The 16,765-nt window shown below is 34.4% G+C and overlaps 1 protein-coding gene across 1 annotated transcript in view; it reads right to left on the reverse strand.

Annotated features, from left to right (window-relative positions):
* KIF18A (kinesin family member 18A) overlaps positions 1–16,765 on the reverse strand; it is a 77,355-nt gene that overhangs the window by 56,267 nt on the left and 4,323 nt on the right. Inside the window, exons 2-9 of the mRNA XM_061203188.1 lie at positions 12,086–12,458; positions 9,818–9,975; positions 6,749–6,853; positions 6,220–6,330; positions 4,964–5,161; positions 2,472–2,648; positions 986–1,060; positions 667–773 (exon numbers count right to left, since the gene is read on the reverse strand). Coding sequence (XP_061059171.1) covers positions 667–773; positions 986–1,060; positions 2,472–2,648; positions 4,964–5,161; positions 6,220–6,330; positions 6,749–6,853; positions 9,818–9,975; positions 12,086–12,410 — 1,256 coding nt within the window. The 5' untranslated portion in view covers positions 12,411–12,458. The remainder of the gene's footprint in view (positions 1–666; positions 774–985; positions 1,061–2,471; positions 2,649–4,963; positions 5,162–6,219; positions 6,331–6,748; positions 6,854–9,817; positions 9,976–12,085; positions 12,459–16,765) is intronic.

A 16,765-nucleotide genomic window follows, 5' to 3' on the forward strand; every position in this document is an offset into this window, starting at 1 on the left:
AATGCCAGATGCGATTGCGTGAATGTTTGTGTCCCCCCAAATTTATATGTTGAAACCTAACACCCAAGCTGATGGTATTGGGAAGCGGAGTCTTTGGGAGGTGATCAGGTCATGAGGGCGGAGACCCTATGGATGGGATTAGTGCCCTTATAAAAGAGCCTCCAGAGAGATCTCCCTCTCTTTTGGCAATGTGAGGATTCAAGGAGAAGTCTACAATGTAGAAGAAGGTCCTCAACCAACCATGCTGGCACTCTGATCTAGGACTTCCATCTTCCAGAACTATAAGAAATAACTTTTTGATTGTTTGTTTATACGCTACCCAGTCTGTGGTACTTCGTTATAGCAGCCAGAAGGGAGTAAGACACCAAAGAAGAAAAATATGGAAACTACTAAAAACCAATTTCATAAGTGGCATAATTGGCTTTACTTTCTCCATCTTATACCTAAGACCTGGTTCTCATTATTTGTATAATCACAATTAACATTACCTGACCTCCAACGTGTGCAATATAAGACCAATTCAGTGACTTCCTGAATTCAGTTGAGAATATATAAAGACATACAACAAATGATGGTGATAACAAAATATCTGACTAAATTTTAAACTTTAAATAGCTGACTAAATTTCACAAAATCCTCAAACTGAGATCTTAATGTCAATTTTACCTTTCAATTTCTTTTTCCTGAGGGTTTGAAATCATTACTTTGTTATTTTCATCAGTAAAGGCTTTCTGTTCTTCATAGGCCTTTAGTTTTTCTTTTAACATTAAAATCTAGTAGAGAGAAACAGTAGTTAAAATACAAAACAAATTATTTGTCTCCATTATACATGGCCACAGAAAAATTTCAGCTGTGAAAAATAACTGAACAATCAAGATTTCAATTATAATAGAAAAGCAAATCAAAGTTTTAGACAGTAAAGATTGCAGAATCCCATAAATGAGGAATTGAGGGAGATTAGCAACAATGTAAAGAGGAGACATACCTCTTCCTTCTGTTCATTACAGATCTTTACATACTGAGTTATATGATTGTCGAGGTTAAGAACATTGCTCTTCAACTGTTAAAAGACAGAAATTATGATTGCGTATATATAGAGATAAAAATCACAGTTATATACATGAACAAAATAGCATTATAGACTCATTAATTCAGTTCCATGAATCCAGAATTTGCGACAATTATGATCATTTGACAATCATAATCAATTATGTTCATGTTTAAAAATCTATGACAAGAGGATATGTTGAGCACATTAATACTGAATTTATAAAAGAAAGTCCCTCACTATCTGAGAAAAGGTACTTTAAAGAACTTGCAAAACAGTCATTCACATAAAAATTGCCCACTTTCTTTTTCTGGTCCTTTGACTTTTAAGATAAAAAGAGATAATTTAAATTTCCACCCATTTGTAAGTTCAAGTAGTTTTTAATGAGTTCTTAATATATTTTATCCTTTTTATAAAAGTATGAGCCCCTTGGCAGCTATGGAATAGTGGAAAGAACATTAAACATGTAATCCAAATACTTGATTTTGAGGCCCTGCCCACTTTTCACTTAACTTAAAACTCTGACCATGTGATTCCTCAACTGTAAAGTAGAGCTAAAAATGTCTTCCTCAATGAGTTGGTATAAGCACTGCATGAAAAACTTGTGTGAAAAAACTTTGTATACCCAATACAGTACAACCTTTCCCAATTTATTATATAAACAATATATAAATATTTCTCTAAGGAAGATAATAACCCACTTATCTTCATTCAATGGGAGTAGCAGAGGGGTAAGCCCAAAAAAAAAGCCATCATACCAGCTGAACTCTAGGTCTATTCCAACCCTGAGATCCTGTGATTTTACACATACATCATGTTTGACTTACATTTTAAAAAATTACCCCAAATTATTGGCAAAAATACCAACCTAACCAATCATTATTATATTGCTCTAGCTACACAGATTGGTTACATCAATATCATGAATGTGACAATAAATTGTTTTAAAAGAGCTATTTACTTTATAAACTGAGGCAGATATTATATCTACTTTACAGATGAAGTAACTAAGGCTTGGAGAGATTAGCAAACATGTCCAAGGTTTTCAGGTAGAAAGTGTTGGTGCTGGGTTACAGAAGAGCATCAGCCTTGCCTGCAACAAAATGTGTTAAAGCCTTGACCAATTACACCAGGATGCCATCAAAATATCACGTACCATGATGTGAAAAAGGTTAGAAAGAAAGTCACTAAAACATCCTAGCTCCCCAAAAGACTAAATAATAGTATTTATTATATATGTAATCAAGATGCTTAATGGTTTAATTGTCCCAGTGAATATTAACCAGATTAGTAAAGACATTTCTAGCCCTGATTCCTAACTCATTAGTAGAAGTACATCTCTAATTCATCTTTTGCTAGAAGTATAAAAAAGAAAAAAATGCACCCAGTACTCTTACGACAAAGGCAGAGTAAACACACTTACAGAAGATTTAATGTCCTTTGCACGGTTAGCATACTTAAGAGTGTTATAGGTGTCATCGTAGAACACAGAGGAAGGACTAACAGCAGCTATCATTATAGTTTGACAGTTTCCTCCAAGAGAATCCTTTAACAAGCGAGTGAGCTTACTATTTCTGTAAGGAATATGCTGATTCTTTCTCTGAAAGAACAAAAAAAGAATTCTTATGTCATTTTCCACATTCAAATGTAAACCTGCTACCATTTCACTATAAGAATTTAAGCACTGCTCAACTTTGCCCAGACTTATGATATAATTAGTGACCGAAATGATGATAATGAATCTTATGGAGCTATTCAGTGAATATATAAAACAAATTTCTCATTAAAAGATTGTATCTCTATCTGATTAAGTATGAACTTTAGTTAATCATAAAATATCAGTATTGTTTCATTAGTTGTGATAAGTGTACCGTATTAATGTGAGATGTTAACAACAGAGGAAACTGAGTGTGGGGTATATTTAATAAAATCTTCCTGTATTATCTTACCAACTTTCCTGTATCTAAAACTATTAAAAAACAAAATGGTTATTAAAAAAAATCTCCATTTTTTAAAAAGAAATTAAAATACAAAAGTAATATATGCCCTAGAGAAATATACTAGAGGCACAGTAAGAATTCTGTATGGCATAGAGCTACTTCTCTCTTTAAATTACCATCTAACATGAATACAAAATAAATTATAATTATAATCTTACAGATATTTATCTGAAAGCACAACCACAGTTCTAAGGGAACTTAACTTTTCTAGGTTTTCTTTTACTTAAAAGATACAGTTCTGATTTTAAAGTAAAAAATTTTCCAAACACTACCACTTCCATATAGAAACAGAGCAGTGTAATGTTAAGCTAAAAACAACCTTATGCTATCCAGTGTAAATCTTTCATATTACAGAAGAGAAAAATGAAGCTAAGCAAAAAGTGACATGACTTGCCTCAGGTCACATGGCTGGTAATCCACAGAGTTAGAAACAGGCCCTAGTCTCCCAACTCCCAGTAGTACTATGCTTTCCACCATAGCAGTCTTTCCCAAACAGTGTGGAATGTGCACAGCTGGTGCTACTTGAATTGATTTTGCATGTACAAGACATGCATTAAACACTGACTAATAAATGACTCAACAGGAGTCAATTACTAAAAATTTAGTCAGTATATGGAAAAAATACTATGAATGGTGGAAGTTTAGGAAATTAGTCTCTATACCATGCTATCTGCTTATATGTTTTGAAATTTTAACTTAGAATACAAAATATATTTTGCTTCTGTAATATTCATGTGATTTCAGAAACTTGCCCTTTTAAGAAAGACCTCCCAAATCATTTTAATGTACTTCATACTTTATCAAATTGCAATATTTTGAACAGTTTAACAGTAATTTTCCTAAAGCTTCTGAGCCTGGTTTGAACTTAAATTATCATATTTTAACTTTGAAAAAAGGAAGTCATTTTTACAAATACAGAAGTTATCAAATATGCTGTGTTCCTGTAAGCACTTCTGGCATACAGTAGATGTAAACTATTTTTTAATGCCCCAGAAGCACCTAGCAAACATTATCCTATTAGGTAATTTAATTACATTTTAACTCCTCTTCCTCTTTAAGAAAAATCAACTCTCTTTAATATTTAAACCAATTTTATACTATATATATAAAATACTAACCAGACCAGAGTTTAGTTTTTCTAAAATGTGTTTTTTGTTTTCATGCCAATTCAATTATCATGCTTATTGTATAGTGATCATTAAATGGTCATTTAAAAAAATCAAATTCAAAATAAATGATGAGAAGGTATAATAAAATATTAACTATCAATCTGATATTCAATACTTTTCATTCAACAATTCTGATTATAAAGCTAGAAGTTAAAAAACAAAACAAACAGGGACTTTCCTGGTGGCACAGTGGTTAAGAATCTGCCTGCCAACGCAGGGGACATGGGTTCTATCCCTGGTCTGGGAAGATCCCACATGCCGCAGAGCAACTAAGCCCGTGTGCCACAACTACTGAGCCTGAGCTCTAGAGGTGACGAGCCACAACTACTGAGCCCGCGAGCCACAACTACTGAGCCTGTGTGCCACAACTACTGAAGCCCACACGCCTAGAGCATGTGCTCCGCAACAAGAGAAGCCACTGCAGTGAGAAGCCTGCGCACCGCAACGAAGAGTAGCCCCCGCTCGCCACAACTAGAGAAAGCCCATGCACAGCAAAGACCCAATGCAGCCAAAAAATAAAAAATAAAAAATAAATTTATAAAAAACAAACAGACAAAAAAAACCCCATAGTTTTATTTGATATATTAGGTTCTCTGAGGTCTTTGCTCTTTATGTAAACCTTATTGTTACATTCTTGAAATTTGATTTATAATAGATCTTTAAGACAATTATATTAAATAATATCTTTCTGGGAAATATACATATTTCAGTATTTCAGAATACTTAAATAAACATATAGTACCTACCTTTGTATCTGCTAAGGCATTGATAACATTCCCAAGAGCTAAAAGTGATCGATTAATATTTGTGCCTTCTATAAACCGGGTCCCTTTAGCACTGGTAGAGCTGGCTCTTTCAGACCCTGCCAGGTCAATGAGTGACATCTTGGCAATTCGGACATTTTGATTGATACTTGCTGTTTTATCTTGTTGTCTCAAATAAATCTTTTTGAAATTACAGGAGAATAGGGAAAATGAGGATTAGATTTAACAAAATTAAAAGAGAAATACACTTTATTTTTAAAAGAGCATGAAATCAATTATTTTTATTTTAAAGACATACTGAACAAGGTATAGCTTGACTGGCTGATATCCAAGAGTACCAGAAGTAATTACCAAAGTTGAGAAAAATTTGAAAACAAAAAGACTTCCTATATGTGCACTAGAGGGCAAATAACTCCTGGCTTGATAGAAGGTCAAAACAACTGCCACTTGTATTCTGGTAACCTTAAAAGCAGGGTCTAAGACATTTTGGGGAAATCTCAGTGTCCCCGATAAAGATTTCTCTCAAGATTACTGATAAATGAAGAGTCAGTGGTAAGAAGAGAAAAGATTAATAAAATTTTGTGGACTAGAGACTTTCCGAATGACTTGGTTTCCTTTGATTTGAATTCTTTCAACTACAACAATTTCTTTCTATTAGATGAGTTCCACAAAGCATAATCCAGAATAAAGCTGTATAATCATTTGAATTTTAACAGAACTAGAAACTACAAATAATAACTACTAACCTATGCTTTAGGTTTTTCTAGAATGGTATTCCTAAAAAGCGCTGCATCAACTGAATCACACACTTCCTTAAGGAATGCAACTACTTACATGGTCACTATGGTGAAATCTTTTAAAAAGTGAATCAGTATCTCCCCAATTTATTGGTTCTGTAAATCTAGATCTATAAAGAGAAAGTCTGCTCTGAATATAAGACTATCTTTTGTAAAGATTAAATATTTTCGCCAATTAAAGAAAAGGAAAGAAAACCTCTAATACTACCACTTTACTATCATATTTTCACACAGGTAAAAATTTACATCTAACTTACATCATCTCAATTCTAAATATTCTTGATAGAATCTTCTCAAAGCTGCAAAGTAAAGGAAGTGCTGAGGAGTAGAGAAGTCCACAGATGAAGAGATATTTTCATATGTGTGAAAATTACCGTTCATAAATTTGGCTTCATTTATTTTAAATTCAATTTTAAGAGCTGTAGTCTAGTGACCTGTTACCTGGAAAACAGCATGAGAACGAGAAGATGTAGCATTCATATCAGTGGGATGCTGTGTCCTGTTTTTGTTTCCATTATCCAATAACTGTAAAATTTCCTCTGAGGATTTGGGCTAAAGAAGTTGAAGTAGAAGAAAAATACACAAATTAACCATTGATCTTTAAAATTTTTAATAAACCATCAACAAGCAAGAAGACTTTTAAAGGTAGAATAAAAAGTAAGAAAATATTTTCCATAAATTAAAATCCCATTAAATATTGACTATGTATCATCTGCTTAGTACTTTGGTGCTATATGAAAAATAAAAGATAAAATCTAATCTCTCTGAGGAGATAAAATATAAATATATTAAGCAGAATAATACACTATATTGAATGTTCAAGTAGATTTTTAAAAGAAAAGCCCATTTGATTATTTCAAAGGAAAACAAAACAAGACTATAGATATACCCTGATTATTTTAAAATAAGTAAATGGCTAAATAACCATACTTGCTATTTGAACAAGCCAAAAAGAAGTTTATAAACATACCTGATGTAAAGTTAGTCCCTGAACAACCACCCCTTTTTGGGCATCTTCCCGGACAGCAAGTGGCCCTGAATTTACTAAGAGGTCACGAATCTGTTCATTATATACCTTAAAATAAAAAGAACTCCTTTAGCATTGATGACGAAACAATAGCGATAGCATCACACAAATATGCACACATTGCTGATTTAAGGTTATATTAGAGAAGCAGCAGCTCATTTCCATTCATCTCACCCCTTCTATCACACATTGCTAATACTTTCCTAACATCTGAGAAAATGGAAGAGTTTGATTACCAGCACTTGAACTTAAAATTTAAAGGTGGAGTCATTATACCCTCCTCCCACAATTCCCAATTTGATGACTACAGTGAAACAGAAATAGGATAGCTGGAATTGTCTTTTCCTGTTTCCTGATAATATACGGACACACGGTTTTAGGAAACTCTAGTGAATCTCAAATGTAAGTTATATGGAAGTACCATGGTTCTTACTGGAGAAGATATTTATTGTTTCATGATGTCCAAGTAATCCAAACTTTTATATTTTAGAGTTTAAAAGTTAAAGAAAACCCATACTCAAAGATAAATGATATTTATTTCATTTATCCTTCAATTACATTAAGTTTAACGCGTAATGATAATTCCATAATGGGACCCCCCCCCCAATTTGAATGATGAGGAAACTGAGGCCCTAAGAGTTTAAGTGATTTGTCCAAGTTCACAGTCACAAAGGTACTAGGATAGCATGAGAACAAGAAGATGCAGCATTCATATCAGAGCAGGGATCAGAGCCTGATATCCTCACTCTACTGCATGGCACTGAATACACATCTGTGTTTTAAGTCTCTGGCAATTGTTTTTTTTAGTAATTTCTGTAAATAACATACAGTAATAATACAATGGACCTGATTTTATGAATTTACTAAAGATATGTTTTCTACGTGCCAACAAAATGAAAATTACACATATATGATAAGATTAAAAAAACAGATATAAAACTGTCTTTAAGAATTATTTTGTGTAAGTTATATCCATGTTCTAATAAATAGCTCAGAGCGATAATTCATTGCTGGTATAATTTTCTACAATGAATGATAACCATTTTTAAATGTAATAAATTCTTAGAAGTAGTAAAATGATAATATGAAGAGATAATATTTTGGTAATTATTTTTGGGTAATTATTCTTCTGATAAGCAACAGTCACTTTTTAAATGAGTCCCCTTATCCACTTCAATCATACAAAATATATAATTAGACAATTACTCTCAAGCTGGTCTATGCATCAAAATCACCCGGGAGCTTTTAAAATACATAGATGCCTCAGCCACAATCCAGACCTATTAAATTAAAATGTCCAGGGGGTGAGGCCTAAGCATGTCTATTTTTAAAAAGCCCCATAGCCAATTTTGGTGTACAGCCTGAGTGGAAAACCGTTAGATTAGATATTGCTTTACCATTAATAAAATGAAAGCAGATTAAAAAAAAGGAAAAACAATTAAAAACATTATAAAAATAATCAAACTTCAAAATTCTCCCAGTTATAAAAGGATCTAAGGAAGAAGTAATGAATCCTGCCATGCTCTCTTCCTGATTAAGTTCAGAACAATTCTTTTCAATACATAACCATAGAAAATGAGTTTTACTTCTCTTTTATCACCAAGTTCTATAGACTGACAAGAAAATTTTTAGCAACATAATCTTGATCAATTATTGAAATGTGAAGACACTTTCTCAGTAGAAACCAAACAATAACATGTCAACAAGAGCAGTAAAAACTAGAAATTCACTCTCTGATATCACAAATAAATAGGCAGTAAAATCAGGGATTTATGTTTCTGCACTGGTTTCTAAAACACTACCTGAACACAAAGTTAGAGTGCCAGTCACTTGGTTATGATTTGTTGAATGTCAGCTATTAAGAGGTTAGGAGGTCTCAAAGAATGATGGGGTATGTCAAAAAAACACAAGAGACAGCATGAAGGAGCCTCACCTAGCCAAATCTGGCACAATTTGAGCATACAAAAATTGCTTAGAGAAAGGGATTATAATCTACTGAATAATGTTAAGAATCCCTAAGTCTACATTGATACAGCAGAGGAAAGGGAAAGCTCTTTCGTATAGTAGAAAGCCAATGAATAAATGTAGAAGAAATGATGGAATTTAAAAATCAGTATCATCTGTCATCATGATAGTAATTGATTCAGGCATGAATCATCAGTGGATGCTAAAACTAACAAATTAAAGTTTGAGGGGTCAGAGGATATTTACATTGTTTCCCTACAAGTTACTTATTAATTATAAAGTGTAAAGTAGTACCTTTACAGTGGAAAAACTTTGCAGACACCAGCATAATGAAACTGATCAGTTAACATAGCCAGTAATGGGACTAACTAATTACATAAGCCTCTTGATATGTTATATAAGAAGAACTCATCATTACTTCTGTGATGTTCCTGCCAGGGCATAACCTGAATGTAATCATGACAAATCCAAACTATAAGTTTTACAACAGCAACATAAAATACAGACAAAAAAAAAAAAATCCAGATTAAGGGGACTAAACAGATGAATTGCAAATGAATGCAATCTTCGATCTTAGATTTTCTTTTCAATAAAGGGCATTATTAGAACAATTAGCAAAATCTCATTAAGGTCTATAGATTAGATAAAGGTGTATCATTGTTAATTTCCTGATATTGATTACTATTCAGTGGTTAAGAAATTTACTGTTTTTACAAGTCTGTAACTTAAACAGTTAAAAAAAAATGCATACACACACACAGAGAGAAAGCAAAGGTAGTAAAATGTTAACATATTGGGAATCTGGATGAAGGGTATCTGGAAGTTCTTTGTACTAATCTTGCTACTTCTGTATAAGTCAGAAGTTACGGCAAAATAAAATGCTTAACAGAAAAAGAGTAAGATCCATAACAAATACCTAAGACTAGGAATTGTATATTCATAAGAAAATTTCTGCATGATAGAATAATTTGAATGGACCATGGAACTTCTTAAAAAAAGATTTCTCAGTAGTACTGATTAATCTAAAGAATGATATTGCCAACTTACCTCCAGATAAGAAACTGCAGTACTACATACTTTCTCTTCTTTAATCTCATCCATGGATTTGTAAAGGTCTAACATTGTTTGATACATCACTCCAGGTTCAGCAGCTGATCCTAGCATTGTGTGGGTCTTCCCAGCTCCAGTGGCACCATATGCAAGTACTGAGTTTTTATGAAAAGGGATCAAAGCTCTTTGTTATGACATATAACATTACTGTATCTACTGTCTAGTGAATACTTCCATCTGGATATCCTGAACAGTAACTTTAAATCCAACAGATCCAAATTAATTTATAGTCTTATTTTTAAATCCTGGCAATTTCAGCACAAGTCTACTCTTACTCCTATATTCTCTATTGATGAATGGTACCTTCACCCACCCAACCGCCCCCCACATGCTCCCTTTCTTCGACAACAATCACAAATTTTAATCAATTATCAGTCTCCCTACCTATTAGTCTCAATCTTCTTTAACAAATCCCTTAGAATTTGTACAGTTGTTTTTAAGAAAACGAAATATGAATATGTTAAATCTTCTTAATTGTTCCACAGTCCCATATGAGAAAGTTCAAATTCTTCACCTAGAAATATTACTAGTGACTCTAAGGGAAGATCCCTGGATATCTCTCCAGACTATTTCTTCCTTGCTGTGCTTTGGCATACTAGATTATCTGAAGTTCTCCGCATGTGCTGCTCCTTTTTGAGTCCATTGCCTTTGTCCTGGAGAGTTCCTCTACTTAATCCAGCCGGAAAACTTCTACCTGCACTAAATATTCAGCACAAAAGTCACTTTCCTGTGCCTTCCCTAACTGTCTTAGGCCGAAGTGGCTACTCTCTCATTTGAGCCCTCAGTGTATGCTTACATCCTTTTACTCTAGCATGTATCATACTGTATTTCTAACTGTGAGCTCCACCAAAGTGGAGGCTATGTATCCTTCCCACCTTGCAAGTGACTTGGCACAAAGCAGGTACTCAATACAAGTTTGCTGAATTCCAGATAAAAGCCATTTATAAAATTCCTTTTAAAATCTTTGTTTTAGGCAAATTACTTTGTTTTCAAGACTCTATCCAGTACAATAGAACAGTGATGCATTTCTTCAAATGCAAAAAACAAAGAAAAAAACCACTCTGAATAACATATTGCAAATACCCAACATAATATTCAGTTAAAGCAATAAGTCTTTGAGAATTTTTTTTACAGGTTAAATCTCTCTGCTAAGTTCGTTAACAAACTACAAAAATACTTTTCAGTAGAATGGATTAAACTGATGCGTTTCATTTTGTTCTATTTTCTATAAGCTAGTAGTACATCAAGAAGTCTTAAGATAGCTGGATAATATAAAGTAAAACCAAGAAGAAACCAAAGATTCAGTATTACTTTGGTAGAGATTTTTTCATTTGGAGTCAAGAGAAATTTTTTAAATCTCTAGAGACAATATGAAGTTTCATGAATGAGGAAAAGAGTATCAGCTTAAAAATGAGAATCAAAGCAGGTCTAATCAATAAACCACATTCCATTCTTGCCTGACCTAGAGGGTAAGTCTTCTGTAATAAAAGTGAATGAGTCAGTGAAAGACAGTGAAACATGTAACAGTTTTGGGGTGTCTTAAAGAAAATGCCATAAATTATGGTAACTACGAAAATAAGATATTAATAATGGTGTGCAGTGCCTGGTAAGCATTCAATTAACTGGCATTTTGGAGATCTCTCTTTCTAGGAAATCAACATAGCCATTTTGAAAGGCAAATTATTATAGGTCTATCGAGAGCACTGAAGATGCTTTTTTGGGCTGAAGATATGCGAAAACAGCATGATACTCATGATACTCAACATGGGCTTTAAAAATTTTTACTTCAAGGTACTACAAAGAAAAAATGGTGCTATGAAGAAATTGCCAAATGTTCAGAAATGTCCCACTATTCCCCAGGGATAGACAGTTGTATAGGTGAACATTGGGAATATTTATGAATACAAATTGTGAGAAATCTGGCATCAATTACCAGAAGCACATGGTTTTAAAACATAAGAAATTGAAAGGATGACCATCTATAGGAACCAAAGCAAGACCCACCAAAAGTTTCACAAATGATATATGTTATATATGATGACTAAATTTCAAAGAAAATCTACATTTACAGTGAACTACTAAAGAATTTTTAGCAAACAAGCACCTTAAAATTGATTATATTTAGAAGAAAGGGTCAAGTAGATGTCTGTTTTAATATAAAACTGAAATCAGATGGAAACATTAAATCCCAACTGAAACAATTACCTGTGCAATTATATCCATTCAAAAAACTACGAAGAATTGGCTTAGTAGTGTGTTCAAAAACTTCCAATTGAGTTGAAGTTTCGTCAAAAACAGCATCGAATACAAATTTAAGGTCCTTATTTTGTCTCTTTGTAATATCTCGATTTACAGTTTTCTTTCCATGGAAAAAACTGATTTCTTCTTGCTTGGGATCAAAAACTAGAATATGCTTATCCACAACATGGACCACTTTATGGAATCCAGATGCCTTTTCTTTTGTGTTCTCAGGACGCACACGAACAACTACTTTCATGTGATGACACAGGTCTTCCTCAGTGACAGACATTGTTGATTATCTTGATTCCTTTGTTTATGTGAATGGTTGAATATTTCTCTGAAATTAAAAAGTATTAATATTAATTCTACTTGTATGCAAAATGACTAGCATATAGTACTTATTAAATAAAGAAAGGTGTTAATTTTGTTCCACTCATCTGGTAAATGTTACTAGAAATCCTTGGTTCAAAACCGTCCAGTGGTTACCTTATTCAGAATTGAAGTTCTGTTAATGGCCTACATTTTTCACCTCATGTCCTATTGCTTTCCTCTTTGCTCACTCTATTCCAGCTAACACACCAAGCGCCCCAATCATGATCTTTCTGCTAGCCATTCTATCATAAAGTGCTTTCCTCAATAACTACATGACTAACTCCTTCACTTCTTTCAAGTCCTGGCTCAAATGTTGCCCCTTCAGCCCGCCCTTATTAAAATTGCCAACCCAATTCCTAATCGCCCTTATACTGTTCTACTTTTTCCCAAAGCACTTACCACCTCTTAATAGAATAGGTATTTTTTACTTATTTAGCATGTTTGTTGTCTACTTTCTCTCTTCTAGTTAAACTATAAGCCCTTTAAGGGCATTTTTCTGTTTTGCTTATCAATGCGTTCCAAGCCTAAAACAGTGCCTGGCACATGGTAGATACTATAAATACTTGATGACTAAATAAATTAGTGAATACTAAAAGGCTTTCTTTTTTTTTCTTGGTCTTAACTTTTCGATCCTAGATTATTTTCTGGATAGTTGAGGTTCCTAAATTGTTGATCTTTATTAGTTTATCCTTACTTTTCTTGTTTTTATGTGAGGTAGTCATATAGTCAGACCATACTTTTTGAACCTGTCACTGATGTACCTTAAACTTACATCATTATAGAGCAGAGACTAGGATCTATATTCAGAGATTAGGATCTCTGAATACACAGTTGGGGGAATATACTATCTCTGTCACCTTTATACCTGGGCTAGCTAACTGACACATCCCTGGAACTATTTTTAACCCTATGGGTCTCTGAGATACAGGCAGAGATAAGCCTGGTTGTGTCAATATCCACTGCCAAGAGATTTGCCGCCAAGATCACTTTTATTAAAAATAGCTCATAAGCCAAAGCTCTCCCTTCATTACCTTAACATGATTCTGAGAGATCCTTTCTTGTCCATTCCTGTGATCCAAACTAAAATAGTATCAGAGCCCTTGTGAAAAATCAAAGCTAGCTTTTTGGGTAGTCTATACCTGTGAGTTTATATGGTTTAGCTACAAAGTTTGAGTTGAAGTGGAAGCCCAGGGTCTGACTAATATTTCAGAGATTTATCAAGTTTTTGTATGTGCGTGTCATTTAATGTTTTGTATTGTGACATAATCTGATTACTTTCACTGCTGACATACTTTAGGAAATAGAAACTAGTGGGGCCACTGAAGTAATGTAGACAAGAGATGGTGCTGTCAACTCAGAACAGGGTGGTGGTCAGATTTTGGATGTATGCTAAAGGTAAAGACAAAAGAATTTCCTGATAGATAGATGTGGGGAATGAGAGAAATGATTCAAGAATAACTCCAAAGTTCTTGGCCTGAGTGTTGGAAGAATAGAGTATCCATCAACTGAGATGGAAATATCTGAGGGTAGAGCAGGTTTTGGGGGGAAGATCAGGAGTTCATTCTGGATATCCTGAATTTGAGAATTTTAATCAACATCCGGGTGGAAATGTCAAGGCAGCTGAAAGCTGTTACGAAAGTAAACGCTGTCCTCAGAGTCTTAATGCCATCTGAAGCTTTTCAAAGTTTTTAAAGCTTAACGTGGCATTAAGATTTAGAGGGAACTTTTAAATCAAGGAGGAGAGAATGATCAATTGTGCTAAATACTGCTAATAGGTTAAGTACTTACTAAGAAGTAATCAGGGGATTTGGCAACATGGAGACAAACAAGAGCAATTTTGGGGGAATGGAATGGTAGGACAAAGGCCTGAATAGAAGACTCAGATAGCAAATATAGGAAGTACTACTGCAAAAGTAAGCAAAGAAATGGTGTGGGTGGAGGGGGAAAGAGTTAAAAGAAGATATTTTGTTTGTTTCCTAAAGTGGAAGAAATAACAACAATGATAAAGCTAAAATATGTCATAAAATCATAGACTTTTGGAAACAATTCAAATAAGGCCAAAGCAATCTAAAAGCAAAAGACACTGGACACAGCACCCCCTTTTTAGGACTCTGTTCTCCCCCAAAATTGGAACACTGAAGAGGAAAGGATGGTCATTTGGATTCTAACAGTGAGGTCCCACGTGAATTGCTACTCCGCTCTTTCTTCACCCTTGAGCTTCTGTCTAGCCAACCCCCACAGAGTACCTATACCCCACTTCTGTGACCTTGGACAAGTTACTTAGCCTCACTGAGTCTCAGGTTTCTCATTTGTATAAAAGGAATAATACCTAACAGCTGTTGTGAAGGCCGAAAGAGATAACAAGTATTAAGTGTATGAAGGCATTCAATAAATGCCAATTCTCTTCCTTATCTGCCCCCCTTCCTGCCTCTTCTTCCCAAAGATACTGGTCTATCTTTTTAGTGTTTCCCAATGAGCTTATCACTGGCACTTTGGGTAGGACAATTCTTCCTTATTCGGAACTGTCCCAGGTATTAGAGGATGTTTAGCATTTCTGATCCCTGTCTATTAAAGGCTAGTAGAGTGTCACATTCTTTGTATTACCAAAAACTAACCTCTATGCACACTTCTAAAAGCTTTTAGAAATGTTCAACAAATGCCTTGATTTTAACGGATACACTTTTTTTTCAATGATAGATAAAATACACACAAATGAAATGGTTAAAAAAACATATATAAAACATCAGGTGATTATTTCAAAACAGATCTTAGGGGACTTCCCTGGTGATCCAGTGGTAGAATCCGCCTTCCAATGCAGGGGATGCAGGTTTGATCCCTGGCTGGGGAACTAAGATCCTACATGTCATGGGGCAACTAAGCCTGTGTGCCACAACTACTGAGCCCGTGCACCACAACTGGAGGGCCTGCGTGCCACAACTACAGAGGCGACACACTCTGGAGCCCGTGTGCCACAACTAGAGAGAAGCCCACGTGCTGCAACAAAGAGCCTGCGCACCACAATTAAGATCCCGTGTGCCACAACTAACACCCGACTCAGCCAAATAAATAAATAAATAAATAAATAAATTAATTAATTAAAAAAACCCAAAACCAAAACAAACAAATAAAAAACAGATCTTAGCTTGGAAGGTATCTCTTGTTAATTAATTAATCATTAATTCAAAAAGTTAACTGTTAAAATCCCAGTTCTACTACTTTACTGGCTGTGACAGTGGGCAAGTTACTTAACCCCCTTGTGGTTTAGTTTCCTCATCTGTAAAGTGGGATTAATAATAATACCTACATCATAGAGTTCTTGTGAGGATTAGCACTTAGAACAATGCCTGGCACAGAGTATGCATTACAACTGTTTGCTATTACTGCTATTATTGTTACTATTACATACAGCTTAGTGAGGAAACAGACATTGATAAAATGATACAAATATGCAAAGGTGTAACTGTGACAAGTGCTATCAGGTAAAGGTTAACTTTGCTACCTAAGACTATAATAGGAGATTGATATTCTTAGAAAGCTTCCTAGAGGAATGACTGGAACTGAGAGCTGAAGGATGGATAGTTATTAACCAGGTTAAAAAAAAAAAAAATTTCAGGAAAGAAAACTAGTTGTGCATTTAATAAATATTATTGAGTGCCTTCTATGTGCTAGGCATTCTTCTGGGTCTTGGGATAGATAGGGTCAGAAGTGTATGTGTGGGCTCCTATTTTAGATGGGGCAGTTGTGAAAAGCTTGTCTAGTGGCGTAACTTTTTACAGACACTGAAGTGAGGGACTGAGCAAGTAAGCGGCACTCTGGGGTAAGAGTATTGCAGGCAGCAAGTCCAAAAGCCTGTGGTAGGAAACAGCTTGTACAGAGGACATAACTGGCTGCATGGTGAATTTGCTTAAATCTCATTTTGTTTAACAGTTTAGTTTTAGATGATTGTAATTCTATCTGGAGCATCTAAAGAGATGCTCAGTTTAGCTTTGTTCAGTCCTGACTGCAGCTGGAGAGAAAAGGGAAAGGAGAGGGCTGTATTAAAAAGATTAAACTGGATAAAGGTGGGGCCGGATCTAGAAGATTTGAATGCCAGATTATAGAGCTCAGATTTGATTTTAAGTTAAGTGGGAATTACTGAATGTAAAAATTTGCTCAATTATGTTCAAATATACTGATGTCTTCAGGGATTAACAAGGTTGTTCCTACATTAAAACATGATGACTGCTTTCTTTTCTAACATGGCCAAGTAAAAGAGATGGACATCCAGTTGAT

Source organism: Eubalaena glacialis, chromosome 10 (genome assembly GCF_028564815.1).
Source record: "Eubalaena glacialis isolate mEubGla1 chromosome 10, mEubGla1.1.hap2.+ XY, whole genome shotgun sequence".
NCBI lineage: Eukaryota > Metazoa > Chordata > Mammalia > Artiodactyla > Balaenidae > Eubalaena > Eubalaena glacialis.